This window comes from Panthera leo, chromosome C1 (genome assembly GCF_018350215.1).
Source record: "Panthera leo isolate Ple1 chromosome C1, P.leo_Ple1_pat1.1, whole genome shotgun sequence".
Lineage (NCBI taxonomy): Eukaryota > Metazoa > Chordata > Mammalia > Carnivora > Felidae > Panthera > Panthera leo.
In genome coordinates this window covers 20269756-20286457 of record NC_056686.1, presented here as the reverse complement: position 1 = coordinate 20286457, position 16702 = coordinate 20269756, and the positions used below count along the sequence as shown (strand labels likewise).

Below are 16702 nucleotides of genomic sequence, written 5' to 3'. Positions count from 1 at the left end.
AACTTCTGGATTAAAGGCCTGGCTCTCCATGGACTGGACAGGACAACACTGGACAAGATGCTTGGCCTTACTAAACCCTTTTTAAGAAAATACCCATTCCCTATATACCTCCCCACAGCATTTCTTTGAAACTAAAATGAGAAAACACTATGTAAAAACACTTTGTAAACTTTAACTTCCTTTGCAAAGGTAAGAATAATTACTGTCCAAGTCAATAGTAAAAACAGTGGGATGCACCTCAACAATATTTTTCCAAACACAAAGCAAATAATATGACCAAAAAACAATTTCTGTGTGACCATGTCAATCACTAACCTTGATTTACCTGCCTATGTTTACCTGCTTAATAAAACTGCTAGAAAGGACAGGAAACCATTAGGTATGACCTGCAGAGAAAAACTTGTTTTTGCCTTGAATAATGCCAGAAGGGTTCTCTACAGGCAGAGAATTAAGAGCCAGCCATCTGCATGTAAGGTGCAAACTTGATTTCTTACCTGTAGCTCTGCTTCCAGGCCCAGTCGTCTGATAAAGGGGTCAGTGACATGGTAGCGACGCTCAAAGCTCAGAGCACCCCGCTCCTGCGGGACAGAAACAAACTCAGTTTCATTGATTCAATTCAATATGATTTACTACGTGCCTATTATATATCCAGCACTGTCCTGGGCACTGCAGGAGCTACAAAAGGCAGTAAGAAATTGGGCTGCAGGAGCCTGCACTATACTTGGGCAGGGATTAGAGAATAATAAAAGAGTATAAAATTAAGCATAGGGTGCCTGGGTGGCTCAGACGGTTGAGTGTCTGACTCTTGATTTTGGGTCAGGTCATGATCTCACAGTCCATGAGATCGAGCCCTGCGTCAGGCTCTGCGCTGACAATGTGGAGCCTGCCTGGGATATTCTCTCTCTCTCTCTCTCTCTCTCTCTCTCTCTGCCCCTACTCCATGCATGCTTGCTCTCTCTCTCTCTCTCTCTCTCAAAATAAATAAATAAACATTAAAAACATAAGCATTAAATTGTGCTTGTTGGGTTACAAAAGGCAGAAAGAAAGAAAGAAAGAAAGAAAGAAAGAAAGAGGAAGGAAAGAATGAAAAAAAAATTGAAAACAACAAATAAAGGAGTTTCCATCTTTAGGTTAGAGAGAGAGGGTGGGCATCACCTTTAGGACACATAATGTGGGGGGTATTCAAAGGAAAAAAATAATTTGCATGGTCCCTCCAACTCTATGATTCTGTGCCTCTAGGAAATGGTCCTTGCCCTTGAGGGCCACCCAGTCTAAAAAAATTACAAACAAAACCTCCCACAAATGGACAAAGCCCCTAAAGGATTCAGGGATGAAGGGAAAAATATACAAAACACAGATTGATGTGCTCCGTGCACTAAGCACATAGCTCATGTATACACTCAATCCTTTTTGATGATCATAGCTTATGCTGCATGCCACTTAATTTTTTAAAGATTTTTAATTAAAAACATTTTTAGCACTTAACCTTTTCAAAGAACTTCCTGTGTTCTTTCAGATTTCATTCTCTATGATCAGCCTAAAGGCAGACACTATTATCATTTAACAACAACAGAAAACACAGGGAGGTAAAATGATTCAAGTCTTATAGGTAATTAGGGCAGTGGTAAGATTAAGCTCCTGACCCAGCTTGGGGTTCTTACTATAGGAGCACATCAAGTCCTGGTAGAATTTCTTCCATTAAATCTCTGTGTTCCTTTACTGCAGGTTCTCCTGACAAAGCCTGGGTTATCTTGCTAAATGAACTTGACAGCCTCATCATCCATTCATCTCACAGAATGTACAAACTGCACAGGACAGGTGCAGAAGACCCTTAAAGAAAAGAAAAAAGAGTCTAAGCTGAACCGGGACTAAGACTCTTCTAGGGTCTGTTATATGCACAGCTTAGCAGCTGGAGCAACATGAAGATGTCATATTTTCTTCTGCTACACCCACACCCCCCCCCCCACACCTACATATGTACACACAGTTGTGTACACACATGCACAACACACATGCACAGTACACTGATAGCTCCCCTCCCCACTGACCTCCATTAATTTCAGCAGCCCAAGTACAAAGCACTGGGCTAGAGGAGTTTCCATGAATTCCATATTCTTGGGCAAAGAAGATGGGAGTCAAGAGACCTTGATTTTAGTCCTAGGTCTGCCACTAATTAGCTATGTGACTTCAGGCAAGTCACCAACTCCAGACCTCAGTTTCTTCAGCTGTAAAATGAATCTGTTAGGAAGAAAGGACTTCATGCTCTGGTTCAAAGGGCTGAGCTGCTTACCTTGATCTGCCTACGGATGAGGTCTCTAGTTATGTTGACTTTTGCCATCTTCTCTTAATGAATTCAACAGCAGGAAGCTATAGAAGGATCTTCAGGACCCTTGAGCATTCCAGCCAAGCCCAGGTCCACAAGACACACATTTAATTACCTGGGGGGAAAGAAAAATCATCAAACCTTGGGGGATGGAATAAGGTGGCTTCAGAGTCCTGGTTCCACCCCTAAAACATCCCACCAGCCTACCCAGTGAACTGGCTATTGCCTGTGATTTATGACATGGTGGGCTGGCTCTGCTCCATAGTGTTGAAGAACTTTTGGAAGGTAAAGAGGGTGGGAGGGGGGAGACAATGACTCAGAGCTACAGGAAGTATTGGAACAAACATTGAAAGAGTCATACATGCTTCACCAGAAAGTGGGGGGTTGGATAGGAGTATGAAGGAAGATCCTAAAAGTAAGAACAAGGCAAGCAAGAAAGATGTCAACTTCCACTTGCTCAATATGCAACGTGGCAACCAGTCTTTTAATTATATTTTGAATCCTTGCTGCTCAGCTTGGCTCTCTCCAAAACCAAATCAGTATCACAGACAGAGCACTCAACCCTTTAACAAATTGATAGAATCAAAGAGTGGACCGGGAATGTAAAGGTGATCATGTCCACAATCCAATCTAATAAAGATATTCCTCTTCAATATCCTGATAGGTAGGCTTTCAGTCTCATCTCCTGAAGCAACTTATTCCTTTGTTATAAACTCTGATGATTAGAAAGACCTACTAATCTCATTTCTGATAACTTACATAAGAAATTACAAAATATAAGAAATACAAAAGTCTATACCCAAGCATATTCATCACAGATTTTGTAAAAACAAAAAAACTGAAAGTACCAAATTTTTCAATGATAGAGGAATGGCTAAACAATGTATAGCCATATGATATTAAGCAGCATTAGAAATGTTACTTATGAAGGAAAAATGCTTACATTATACCAAATGTTTCCAAGATAACATGATGCTTTTTCAATAAATACTATTATCAAAGCTGTGTTTAAAAAGGAATTACAAGGGGCACCTGAGTGGCTCAGTCCATTAAGTGTCTGCCTTTGGCTCAGGTCATGGTCTTGCGGCTCACGGGTTTGAGCCCCGCGTTGGGCTCCGTGCTGACAGCTCAGAGCTGGAGCCTGCTTCGGATTCTGTGTCTCCCTCTCTCTCTGCCCCTCCCCCGCTTGTGCTCTGTCTCTCAAAAATAAATAAATGTTACAAATGTTTTTTTTAAAAAAGGAAACATAAAAAATAATAATAGCCATCTTTAAACAGTAGTGTGACTGATTTTTTACCTTCTGCTCTTTGAGGTTTTCAATTTTTTTTTCTACAAAAGCACATTAATATTGCAATCAGAAAAAAAAAATGCTTGATAAAGAAAATAAATGCAGAAAAAACTCCAAAGCTTTTAAAAGAAAGTTCTACCTCCTGTTATTTCCAACCTTTGGTCCTGGTTCCACCTCTGAAGGCATGCAGGAGGTCTAGTCTTTCTTCCCCATTTGGCCCTTTGTGCTGTGATGATGGCTCTCAGGGCCCACCAGACCTCCCTGCCACCTCTCCCAAGCCAGCAGGATTCCCAAGACCACTTCTGGATCTCCTGGCCCTGCTTTTCCATCAGTTGCCCTCCTACAGACTCCTAGCACACCCTCCTGAAATCACACTCTCTCCACCTGTTCTGTGAGCAGACTCCTTCTTTTCCTTTGGCATTTAATCACAAAAAGAAACTCTCTATATAAACACTATGTTATCACAGATTTTTTTCTTTAGTGCTAGGCACAGAGTAGGACAATAAAAATCTTGCTATCTAATTAGATGTTCTCACTCAGCCTGAGTACTTTGGGGCTTATGCCTCCATGATTGATTTGGGGATCATAAGCTCTTAAAAGGGCAAGAGCCTTCCCTCACAATGTGGAAACCATCCAGCATTGCATCTTTGTGAGCATTACCAGGGAGATACGGAAGCCACTGGCACTGTTTACGATCACAAAACCTGTGAACATGAAGAACAGGTAGGGATGCCAACTGTAAACAACTATGGTTTCATGAGGACTTTTCCAGGGGCCTCTGGCCATCAAATTAAAAATGTGAATTTGGACAAACTGGCATAAACTAAACACTGGCCTGCAATTATGTTTATGGCTCTGGTTTGTGATATACTGGTCAAGCCTCCCTGCCCCCCCCCCCCCAAAACAACAGTAATTTCCCCCACAATCACCAAGAATATAGAGTGAGACTTATCATAATGGAAAGAACACCAAAGTCATGGAGTATACCTGGTATTAAGTAGGACCAGCTATGTGGCCTTGGTAAACTCTCAATCTCCCCAAGTAGGTTCTCATTCCTGTGTCTCATAGGCACAGGAAGAAGTGGAATAAACACTGAAGGGGCCACAGATGCCTCACCAGAAAATGGCTCATTCTTCACCCCCAACAGCATTATTCTTGGAAGACTACTAGAAAGGTCAAATGAAATAATGTAGGTATAAAGTTTTTTCTTTAATTTTATTTTTAAAAGAATGTAAGTACTTTTATCTGCTAAGAAATAGTAAATTGCCAAATATACACTTATTATGTACTAGGAATTGTGCTAAGAGCTTTATATAGTTATTCGTTCAACAAATGAGTGCAAGAAGGATCTCCTCTACGTCAGGTACTATTGCAGACCCAGGGGATACAGCAGTGAACAAAACAGGCAAGTTCCTTACTCTCACAGTACTAACATTCTAGCAGGAGGGAATAGATAATAAATGTCACACAGGTAATAAATGGAGGTGGAGCAGGGAGAGCTGTATGCACACTCTTAACCATTTTGTATGTATGAATAAATTACTATGGTACATAATTTCCCAGAGTAATATCACTATGACCACCCATAAGGGTCAACTAATCTGTTACTACTCACTCTTTAATTTTCTTAAAAACGTTAACTGGGTTTTTACCAAATACCAGGCACTGTGCTAGACGTGGAGGAATACTGACTAGGATGAAAGACATAGCACCTAAAAAGCAGAGAATCAAAGGCAAGGGACTTAAGCTAAGATTGGTGTGTGCTTGAAAAAACGAAAAGGAATAAAAGAGGGAAAAAGCAGAGAAAGCAGACAAAAAAAACCCATACTACAATTCAGGTAAATGGTAAAACAGAGAGTGGGATTCAAAACAGTATCAGACTAGGGGGCGCCTGGGTGGCTCAGTCAGTTGAACGTCCGACTTTGGCTCGGGTCATGATCTCTTGGTCTGTGAGTTCGGGCCCTGCGTTGAGCTCTGTGCTGACAGCTCGGAGTCTGGAGCCTGCTTCTGATTCTCTGTCTCCCTCTTTCTCCGCCCCTCCCCCACTCATGCTCTGTCTCTCTCTATCAAAAATAAATATTTAAAAAAAAAAAAACAGTATCAGACTAATAGGTAGAGGTTAAAAAACCAAAATGTCAAATTTAATATAACTGCTGCTCAGTTAGCATTGTGGTAAACATTTCTGTTCCCATCCTGAGAAGAAATGACAGCACACTGGCCGATAGCTCATTCTGGAGCACAGCCCACCTTCACCACCCCCTCCCAGGAAACAGGGATTCAGCATCTTCCACAAACTTTTTAAGGCAGGCATGTGTAACTGAAAAAACATTTCTGAGTAGAGATTATTCTAAAGGTTCACATCAGGAGGGAAATACCCCTAAATCTGCAAGAAGTATAATTAGTTTCAGACTTCAAAAATTTCTCAAATATAAATAATTAGATCAATAAATGAATAGTTATTTGAATATGAGGAGATTTAATTATGGTCAAATTTTAAAAGCATTATTTTAAGGAGTATCCTGGAATAGTCAATTCTATGGAGCAAAAAGAACTCACGGATATAGAATGACATGATGGAGACATTTGGAATTGAAGAAAGGAAGTTATATATTTATGATTAAACACCAGAAAAGACTACATCAAGGGGATTTCTCTCTGGTGCAGTATGCAAATTGTATGTTCAGTTCTGCCGAGATGCAAAAAGACTGAAATAAGTGACTTCAAGAATCCATAAGATAAAATTTTCAATGCCTAGTATGCTAGGCACTGCACTAGACTTTGAAAATCCAGCAAAGAACAAGCCAAACACAGACCCTTCTCTTCAAGAGCACACAATATAGTTGTCATGAATTGAATACCAATGGTACCAAGACTATTGTAACTAGGGCTCCTCAGAGGGACTGAAAAAGGCTAATTTAACTGAATGACCAAAATGAACAGCCAAGACAGTAAATTCAGAAGGAGCAACAAGGAATAATAAATTAAATCTTATTTATACTCATTTATTCACACACCTTAGAAGAAAGAACAAAATGACAGTGGGGGGAAACAAACTAAACATAGGGCAGTAGAGTAAGAAAGGTGACTTGGAAATCGCTAACAAAAAACTAGAACTGTAACAGACCCAAGCAACTTTAAATGTGTATTCTTCATTCTAAAGGTAGCACAGTGAACTGAGTATACCCTTATGTTTGCACTTAAAGCTCTAGTAATATTGAGGGCTAATTTTGCAGAACATGAAAGTTCAATAAAAAATCTCTCTAGCTAAAGTACAAAGGGTTGAACATGGCATCTTCTGTCATTACAGGCCAGCTCTAGTTGATACTCGATGATAAGGAGGAAGAAGGAAGCCAGTTTCTGGGAGTTGGGAATGTGAAAAATATAAAATGCCTATGACACCGAGGAAAATATATGACATAATGTTATAAAGAAAACATGAACTGCCATGTATATCGATACACTGCCCAAAAGGTATTCCATTCCTAGAGCCTAGAATGTCTACCATGTCGCCACTTAACCCTATCCCTTCCACAGACCTTTAACTCGGGCTACTGGGAAACTTTTTTCCACGGGCATCTCTGCTATTACAAAGGAAGCTAATAAGAAAATTCAATTAACAGCTCAATTCGGAGGAATTAATCTACTCCATAATGCAAAGGGTACCAGTAATATAATAGCCTGAGGTTAACAGGCCTTAGAACAAAGTACGCCTGGCAAATGTTACTCGTCTGGAACCAAAGATTGAACAGTAACATCCAAATAAACATGAGGAAACACCCATTTCAGGTGTGTCACAGTCCTTGTTTGAGTTAATGTAGCAGAAAGGGAAGTGGACTTAAAATACTTAGGCACTTGGGCCTGCAGTCCAGCCCCCTCACTGTACCCATTAGTACCTACTTAGGCAGTTATTCAACCTTTCTGAGTTTCAATTTCCTCATTTGTAAAACGGGGATACTCATTTACTTCAATTAGTTGTTGTGAGGAATAAATGATGAAATATATATGAAGGTACAAAATAGGACCTGGATTACAGCAGGTGCTCAACAGATGTTATTAGCCAAATCTGAATTCTAGTAAGACTTGATAGCTCCTGATCTATGCTCAGTGGCATGGTTACAACATTTCTCTCTTACTTCCTTCCCTACCAGAGAGACAAAGCTGACATTGGGGATTCCATTGTAGGATGGTGGGGCACAGAGAATGGGATCTTTCTCACCTCTGCTAGCTTTGAATTGCAAGATCAGGAGGCAAATGGTGACTTTGCTAAAAACAAAGAAACTCCATTCAACAGTCTGTACAAGAATGGTTAGGGCAGGATTATTCATAACAGCTAAAAGGTAGAAACCCAAATGCCCATCAACTGATGAATGGACAAACAAAATGTGGTGTTTATTGTGTCTATACAATGCAATGTTATTTGGCCATAAGAAGCAATGAAGTGCTGATTCGTGTTACAACATGGATGAACCCTGAAGACATTATGCTAAGTGAAAGAAAGCCACATGTCGTATATAGGTTTCTCCTGCTATCCAAAAGCAAAGTGTTCCTATGAAACCCATCCTAAGCTGCAAGGGCATAAAGCGAAGAAGCAATTACCATCAGTTTATTAAATGGAAAAAATTTTTTGGCATTTCCAGACCCCAAAAATAACTTCTCTTAGGCTTTTCCGCTACCATCTTGCTAAAGGATGAGCAAAATAAATAAATAAAGCACACTTTATTTTATAAAGCACAGATGCTCACAGACACAGTTCAAAGCTGTGGTGGTTGGATGCTGAGTGTAGTTCCCAGGGTGGAAGCTGGGAGGAGCCACTCTCGCCACTCTCGCCAGGGTGCGCACTGCCACTATAATAGGCTCACCGCAAAACAAATGCTGAGCACTATATTTGATTTTCACCCTTTTCATAAAAGCAAAAATCCCCTTTGGATTCTCTTCGGTTAGTGTAAGAGGTACTGATGTAGATCTTTCGTAAAAGTGAAGTGGCATAACATGAACTTTCAAGAATCGAGGGATATCTATAATTCCATTTATATGCAAAGGCCAGAATAGGCCAATCTATAGAAATAGAAAGTAGATTTATGGTTTCCTGGGGCTAGAGAGGACTTTAAAGTGTATAATCCAGTGGTATTTAGTACACTCACCATGTTATACAACCATCACCTCTAGGTAGTTCCAAAACACTTCCATCACACCGAAAGAAAATCCCATACCTATTAAGTAGTCAGTCCCTCTTCCTTCCTCCCTCTAGTATCTGGCAACCACCAATTTACTTTCTGCACCTGTCAATTTACCTATTCTAGATTTTTCATATAAATGAAATCCTACAATATGTGACCTTTGCGACTGGCCTCTTTCACTTAGCATACTATTTTGAGGTCTATCCATGTTGTAGCATGCATCGGTACTTCATTCCTTTTTATGGCTGAATACTATTCCATTGCACTGCTATATCACATCGTATTTATCCATTCATTCATCTATCTGTTGGTTGTTATGAATAGTGCTGCTACGAATGTCCACGTACAAGCATCTGTTTGACTACCTGTTTTCAATTCTTTTGCGTATATACCTTGGCGTGGAATTGCTGAGTCATATGGTAATTCTATATTTAACTTTTTGAGGAATTGCCAAACTGTTCTCCATAGCAGCTGCACCATTTTACAATTTCACCAGCAATGTAAAAGGTTCCAATTTCTCCACATCCTTACCAATACTTGCTTTTTAAAAAAATGTATTTATAGCCATCCTCACGGGTATGAAGCAGTACTTCATTGTGGTTTGATGTTTCTTTTTGAGGTGATGAATATGTTCTAAATTTGACTGGTGATTGTTGCACATATCTGTGAGAATACTAAAAACCACTGAATTATACACTTTAAATGAGTGAATTGTATGGTATGTGAATTATATCCCAATGAAGTTATTGTATTTTTAAAAAGGAACTATTGATACCAGCAACAATATGGATAAATCTCACAGATTCTGAGCAAAAGAAGCCAGACTTAAGAAAGTACATACTGGGGGGCCTGGGTAGCTCAGTCGGTTAAACGTTTGACTTTGGCTCAGGTCATGATCTCGCGGTTCCTGGATTTGAGCCCCATGTTGGGCTCTGTGCTGATGGCTCAGAGCCTGGAGCGTGCTTCAGATTCTATGTCTTCCTCTCTCTCTGTCCCTCAGTACCGCCTCCCTTTCAAAAATAAGTAAACATTTAAAAAAAAAAGTATATACTGTATGATTCCATTTACAGTTGACTCTTGAACAACACAAGTTTGAACCGTGTGGGTTCATTTATATGTGGATTCTTTTCGATAAATACAGTATAGTACTGTAAATATATTTTCTCTTATGATTTTCTTAATAAAACTTTATTTTCTCTAGCTTACTTTAAGAATACAGATATAATACATATAACATACAAAATATGGGTTAATTATTTGTTATCAGTAAGGCTTCTGATCAACAGTAGGCTATTAGTAGTTAAGTTTTTCAGGAGTCAAAAGTTATATGCCAATTTTTGACTGCCTGGAGGGGGTTGGGCAGAGTGGGTGCCCCTAACCCCCACACTGTTCAAGAGTCAACTATATATGAAGTTCTAGAATAGGCAAAAATACAGTTAAAAAAAAAAAGTGTTGCCTGAGTGCATACAGATTAATGAGAAAAGGAGCCCTGAGAACTTTCTAAGTGACAGAAAAGTTCTATATATGAGGGGAATATGGCTATATAGGTACTGGGGGTATGGGTGACATGAGTATATCCATTTGTCAAAACTGTACAATCAAGATTAGTGAATTTTAATGTTGGTAAATTTTACTTAAAAAATAGAATGGAGGAGGGGCGCCTGGGTGGCTCAGTCGGTTAAGTGTCCCACTTTGGCTCAGATCATGATCTCAGGGTTTGTGAGTTCTAGCCCCGCATGGGGCTCTCTGCTGTCAGCACAAAGACCACTTTGGATCTTCTGTCCCCACCCTCTCTCTGCCCCTTCCCCGTTCATTCCCTCTCTCTCTCTGTCAATAATAAACACTTAAAAAAATAGAATGGAAGTGGAAAGCAAAGGAGGTATAGATAAAATAAGAATGGCAGAATGTTGACAGTTATTGAAATAGGATGACAGATAAATGGGGGTTCATTATTCTGTTCTATTCTGTTTACTTCATATATATTTGGAATCCTCTCTTATCAAGTCCTTTTAAAAATCTTTCTTTCCTATTAAGAGTCATTCAAAACATGGAAGACTGATTAATGAAACAGAAAACTGTTAATCATATATAGTTAAAAAATCACGTTCAAGACATATATGTGACCATCTTAGCCTTGAAGGGAAAAAAAAGACAAACCAGAAGTGTACATATCTACAATGCTATAACAAGAAGGATATGTGTTTGGGGTGCCTGGGTGGCTCAGTCAGTTGTGCATCCAACTTCGGCTCAGGTCATGATCTCATGGTTCACAAGTTCGAGCCCCACATCGGGCTCTGTACTGACAGCTCAAAGCCTGGAACCTGCTTTGGATTCTGTGTCTCCCTCTCTCTCTGCCCTTCCCCTGCTCATGCTCTGTCTGTCTCAAAAATAAATAAAAACATTTTTAAAAATTAAAAAAAAAAAAGAAGGCCAGGCATTAAAAATATGCCAGTGGTCTTCTCCCTGGTAAGACAACAGGTAATACACACACACACACACACACGTGTGTGTGTGTGTGTGTGTGTGTGTGTGTGTGTGTTACATGCATTTTTTTCCTGCCTCAAAATCAGAACTTATGAAAAAAATATATACATTTTTTCTTTCTGTTTCTCTGTATTTTCCAAGTATTCTATTGTGAACATTTATTGTTCTTATAGTTAATATAGAAACAGCCATTAGGAACCAGCTTTGGACTGAAAGAAACCTGAGTCTAAATCTGGCTCTACTATATACTAGGTTGTGTGATCTTGGGTAAAATTATTTACCTTTAAGCTCCCGGGTTTTGTTGGTCTGTTTGTTTGTTTTTTACCTGTCATGTAGGTATATGAAGTAATATCTACATCATAGGGTCACTGGGAACATTAATAAGACAATGCATTGCAAAACACTTAGCACAATACCTGGCATATGGTAAGTGCTCAAGAAACACTGGCTACTTTTCATTTGTTACACAAAGATAATAATAGCACCTACCTCAGGGTTGTTGTGAGGATTATATGTGATAACTGGCACACTGGAAATACTTATTAACCGTGAGTGACAGTATTATTTGCAATAAGAAAAATTGTTTAAGAAAAGTCTCCTCTCGGGGCGCCTGGGTGGCTCGGTCGGTTGAGCGTCCGACTTCAGCTCAGGTCATGATCTCACAGACGGTGAGTTCGAGCCCCACGTCAGGCATCAGCTCAGAGCCTGGAGCCTGCTTCCGATTCTGTGTCTCCCTCTCTGTCTGCCCCTCCCCCGTTCATGCTCTGTCTCTCTCTGTCTCAAAAATAAAAAATGTAAAAAAAAAAAAAAAAGAAAAGTCTCCTCTCAAAAAATTAAACATAGAGTTACCATATGACCTAGAAATTCCACTCCTAGGTATAACCCAAGAGAAATAAAAACAAATGTCTACACAAAAACTTGTACATGAATGTTCTCAGCCCCAAGGTAGAAACAACGCAAATGTCTATCAATGGATAAATGTCCATAAATGGACAAAATGTGATATATCCATATAATGGAGTATCAATCAGCCATAAAAAGGAATGAACCACTGATTCATGTGACAACATGGATGAAACTTGAAAACATAATGTTACTTGAAAGAAGTCAGTTACAAAAGGCCACATATTGTATGAATCCATTTACATGAAACATCAAGAACAGCAAAATCTACAGAGAAAGAAAGATTAGTGGTTTCTTGGAACTGAGGAAGATGGGAGTGACTGGGGTGGTGGTGACAGCTAAAGGGTATGGGTTTCTTTGGGGCATGATGAAAATGTTCTGGAGTTAGATAGTGGTGATGGGTGCACAACTTTGTGGATATATTAAAAAGTGCAGAATTAAAAGGGTAGACTTTATGATACAAGAATTATATCTCAACTATAAGAAGAAAAGTCCTCAAACCCTTTTCTTCTTTTCTCTGCCTCAAAATCAGAACTTACAAAAATTTAGCTCTCACCGTTTCCTTCGTCTGTCTCCTGCCTTGAACTATAATTATTTTGTGGCTTCTCTTCTTTAAAAGACTAAAAGCATCCTGAAGGTCAGCTCTTCATCTGATTCATCTACTGAACCTCCTAGGTCTCCAAGGAGTGATGTGGGCTTAGCAGGTGCCAATGAGTACTTGCTGAATGAATGACAGCGTGGACTGTCTTGCATATGTACAGCACTTTGTAACTATCAGAGTACTTTTGCTCATGCTTTTAACTTGAACTTCGTAACAATCCAGTGAGGAAGCTAGAAAGCTATTTTCACCCCCGTTTAACAAGGGAGAACTGAAGCACAATGCTACTGAGGAAGAAACACTGGACCGGAATCTAGGGTCTCGTGCTCCAGGCCAGGCTCTGCCTCTAAGTGTCTTAAACACCCTGAGTGAGGCGCTTCACTCTCTCAGCCTATTTCCCCATCTGCAAAGTGAGAGGCAGACTCTAAGATGAGCTACAAAATCCCTTCCACTATCCTGTGATCCTAAGGACACACTGCCAGGTAGCAGTAGAGTGGAGATGGAACCCAAGTCATCTGTATTCTTTTTCCTCTGGACAGTGCCTCCCACTGTAGAGAGATGTCCCCAGCTAGAGAGACCACTGGCCCCCGCCCCCTTCCAACATTATGAATTATGCAAAGGATGTATGCAAGTTTCCTTTCACTCTATTTGCAGTGGTTTACCTACTGGAGCAATCCTACAGAAGAGAAAAACATGCACTTTCAAAGCAAAAAGGTCACTGGAGGTGGCATAATAAAGTAAAGAGTTGGGTACTGGAGTCTGGCAGACCTAAAGTTCAAATCCCAGTTCTGCCAACTATCTTCTGTGTGACAACATTTCTAAATCTCAGCTTTCTAATCTGCAAAACAGGATGATAATGCCTATCTTCACAGAGTGAAGAGCCACACACATAAAATGCCTGATATCAAGCCTGGTAAAAATTAAAAAAAAAATTTTTTTTAATGTTTATTCATTTTTGAGAGAGAGAGACAGACAAACAGAGCATGAGCAGGGGAGGGGCAGAGAGAGAGGGAGACACAGAATATGAAGCAGGCTTCAGGCTCTGAGCAGTCAGCACAGAGACTGACATGGGGCTTGAACCCATGAATCACAAGATCATGACCCGAGCTGAAGCTGGATACCCAACCGACTGAGTCACCCAGGTGCCCCACCTGGTAAAAAATATTTAGTGAACATTCAAATCATTTCATAAGTGTTATCCAACAGATTCCTCATAAACCTATGAAGGTAGGTACTATTATTATCCTCACTTTACAGATGAAGGATCTAAGGCACAGAGAAGTTAATTTCCCTAAAGTTAGTTATTAAATGGAGAGTCAAACTAAATAGTTCGACCCTAAGACCAGGTCACTGGCCACTGAAAAATAGTTATTGTCTTTAATTAGATCATGTGTAAGCAGTCTTACCTAAAAGACACCATCTCTTAGCATTTAGGTTTTAACTAAGCATTTAACTTAGCATTTAGGGTTTAACTAAGGAAGCAAAATCACCTAGACTCTGACGGTCTCAGACACAAATTTCAAAAGTATATTTCAAGGTCATGGACTAAGTTGGCGCAAGGACAGCATCTGGGAAAGGTTTGGTTGGTGGAACAGGCCCATCAGCAAAATGTCTTTGCCATCTTCGAGGATCCTGGCTCAAATGATTCTATACGGAGTTGACTAAAGCCTTCTCTGTGAAGTCCATCCTAAGAAATGCTTCACTTTGGGTGCCTAGGTGACTCAGTCGGTTAAGCGTCCGACTCTTGGTTTTGGTTCAGGTCATGATTTCATGGTTTGTGCGTTTGAGCCCCACATTGGGTTCTATGCGGACAGTACAGAGTCTGCTTGGGATTCTCTCTCTCTCCCTTTCTCTCTGCCCTTTCCCTGCTCTCCCTCTCTCTCTCTCAAAATAAATAAACTTAAAAAAAAAAATAAATGCTTCACTTTGTAGGAAACTCTGGATGAAAACTCACCTCAATGGCTTCTCTGCATGAATGGGCTCTGTACTGCCATTCAAGCTTTGTGAAAAATCTTTCTTGATGTTTTCAGAACTTTGCTTTGCAGTGATTATAGCTAATTTATCTGCCTTCTCCTAGGGCCACCATTACCTTAAGATAGTGGAAGGGAACAGAAAGAGAAAAGAGAGCATATTTGGATAATGCTGTCTTCTCTCACTGTATTTATGAGCATCTGCAGTCTTGGATTTTGCCCTTAACTTGCATCTTTCCAAACTCTGCCTGATTCAAAGTATGCCTCATAGGGAAGCCTTTGAAGTTTTACCCTCTAACTTTCCTCCTAGCAGAAAGGTTAAGGAAAAGTAAGCCAATCAATGTGGAAATGCTTCCTTTCCAATTCAATTGCAGCTGTGTTACATCCAGATGTCTGACTCAAGAAGGAACCAGGTAAGCCACTGGCACCCAAACACTCAGGTCTCAACTGGTGAAGTTCCAAGACCAGAAATGCCTGATTCCCATTCTGAGAAAGGCTCCCTAAAGGTTCATGGATAAGCACAGTTTAGAGCTTTCTGAAAATAGAATCTTGGGGTTACGAACAAGGATAAAATTTTGCCACCATCCTGATCCTAACACTGCCTCCGGAGAGCCCCTAGACAGCTACCTGGGTAAGGTCGGATCCTGCTCTGCCCCACTCCCCAAGGAAATGGGGTTAATACCTCCCCAGATGGCTACAGGGAGGATTAAGGGTTATTATTCTTGGCATCCAGCTCTATCACAGCTCTAGCAATTGTGACCTTGTCCATTCTAAAATAAGACATTAAATGTAAAAATGCAAACAGTGATCTCTGAATCTGACCGTATAGTGGGGTAAGGACTTTTTTTCCCTACAAGGCCTTTGACACTTCCTCCTATACTCCAATGTGTTGGCTGAATCTTCCTCTCATTCAGGCCTCAAGTTTTTAAGGTATTAGTCACTAATGCCACAAAGCCCTTGAAGGGGTTAGCAGCTATTACAAATAGCACAAAGAATGAACCCCAAAATTCTCAGCCCTGAATTCACCCTAAAGAAATAAACACACCTTTTTATCCCAAACCCAAGCTCTCAAGGGCAGTCAGTGACATTTAGTGAAAAGTGTATGTTATATCATTTAGTACTCATAAACCCATCGTAAGGAAGGTACTGTCATCTCGTTTCACAGATGAGGAAACTATAGCTCAGAGAAGACACACAACTTACCCTATGTTACACAGCGAAGATGGTACAAAGGTTCAAATATCAGCCCTACTACTACTAACTGCGTAACCTCTAGCATGTTTTTTTTAACTTTCTGGAGCCTCCACTGCCTCATTTGTAAAGTGGGAATAATAATAATTCCCACTTCATAGGGGATTTGAGGATTAAATGAAGGATTGTAGGAAAAGTGTCTAACAAGTGCCTGGCACACAGTATGTATGCAATATGCGTTAGTTTTTTTACAGATCACAAAAACAGGAGTTTGACTCCATTTCCATATAATAATAGGGTTTAAAATACTGAAAGACTACTCAGTCAAGTTACCTAAATAAGTATGAACTCCTCTAGTATATCCTGGATAAGAAGTGGTGAAGCCTCTGCTTGAATACCTACAATGATGGGTAACTCACTCCCCCACAAGGTGGCCCATTTTGTTTTTAGAAAACAAATTCTCTCCTATCCAGCCAATATGCACCCTCTTCGAATTTCCATCCCTTGATCCTAGTGCTACACCCTGGTTTGAATTCTGAACATTTCCTTTATTAGCTGTGTGACCTTAGACAAGTTATTTAATCTCTCTGAACTTGTATCTTCACATGTATAATAGGGAAAATGATTTCTGCCTACCAGAGCAGTGATGAGGACTAAATTAGATAAAGTAAAAACACCACCTAGCACACAGTCCAACATACCAGGCCCTCAATAAATGTCAGTCACATTTTTGAATGTATTCTAATTGGCAAATACCTCTTAAAGTAA

General features: G+C 40.0%; 1 protein-coding gene across 3 annotated transcripts in view; it reads right to left on the bottom strand.

The window, feature by feature from the left end:
- Nucleotides 1-16702, bottom strand: part of WDTC1 (WD and tetratricopeptide repeats 1) — a 63718-nt gene that overhangs the window by 44510 nt on the left and 2506 nt on the right. For all 3 annotated transcript variants that reach the window (XM_042952925.1, XM_042952924.1, XM_042952926.1), the window contains exons 2-3: nt 2291-2438; nt 495-578 (exon numbers count right to left, since the gene is read on the bottom strand). In XM_042952925.1, the coding sequence (XP_042808859.1) occupies nt 495-578; nt 2291-2338 (132 nt within the window). In that variant the 5' untranslated portion in view covers nt 2339-2438. The remainder of the gene's footprint in view (nt 1-494; nt 579-2290; nt 2439-16702) is intronic.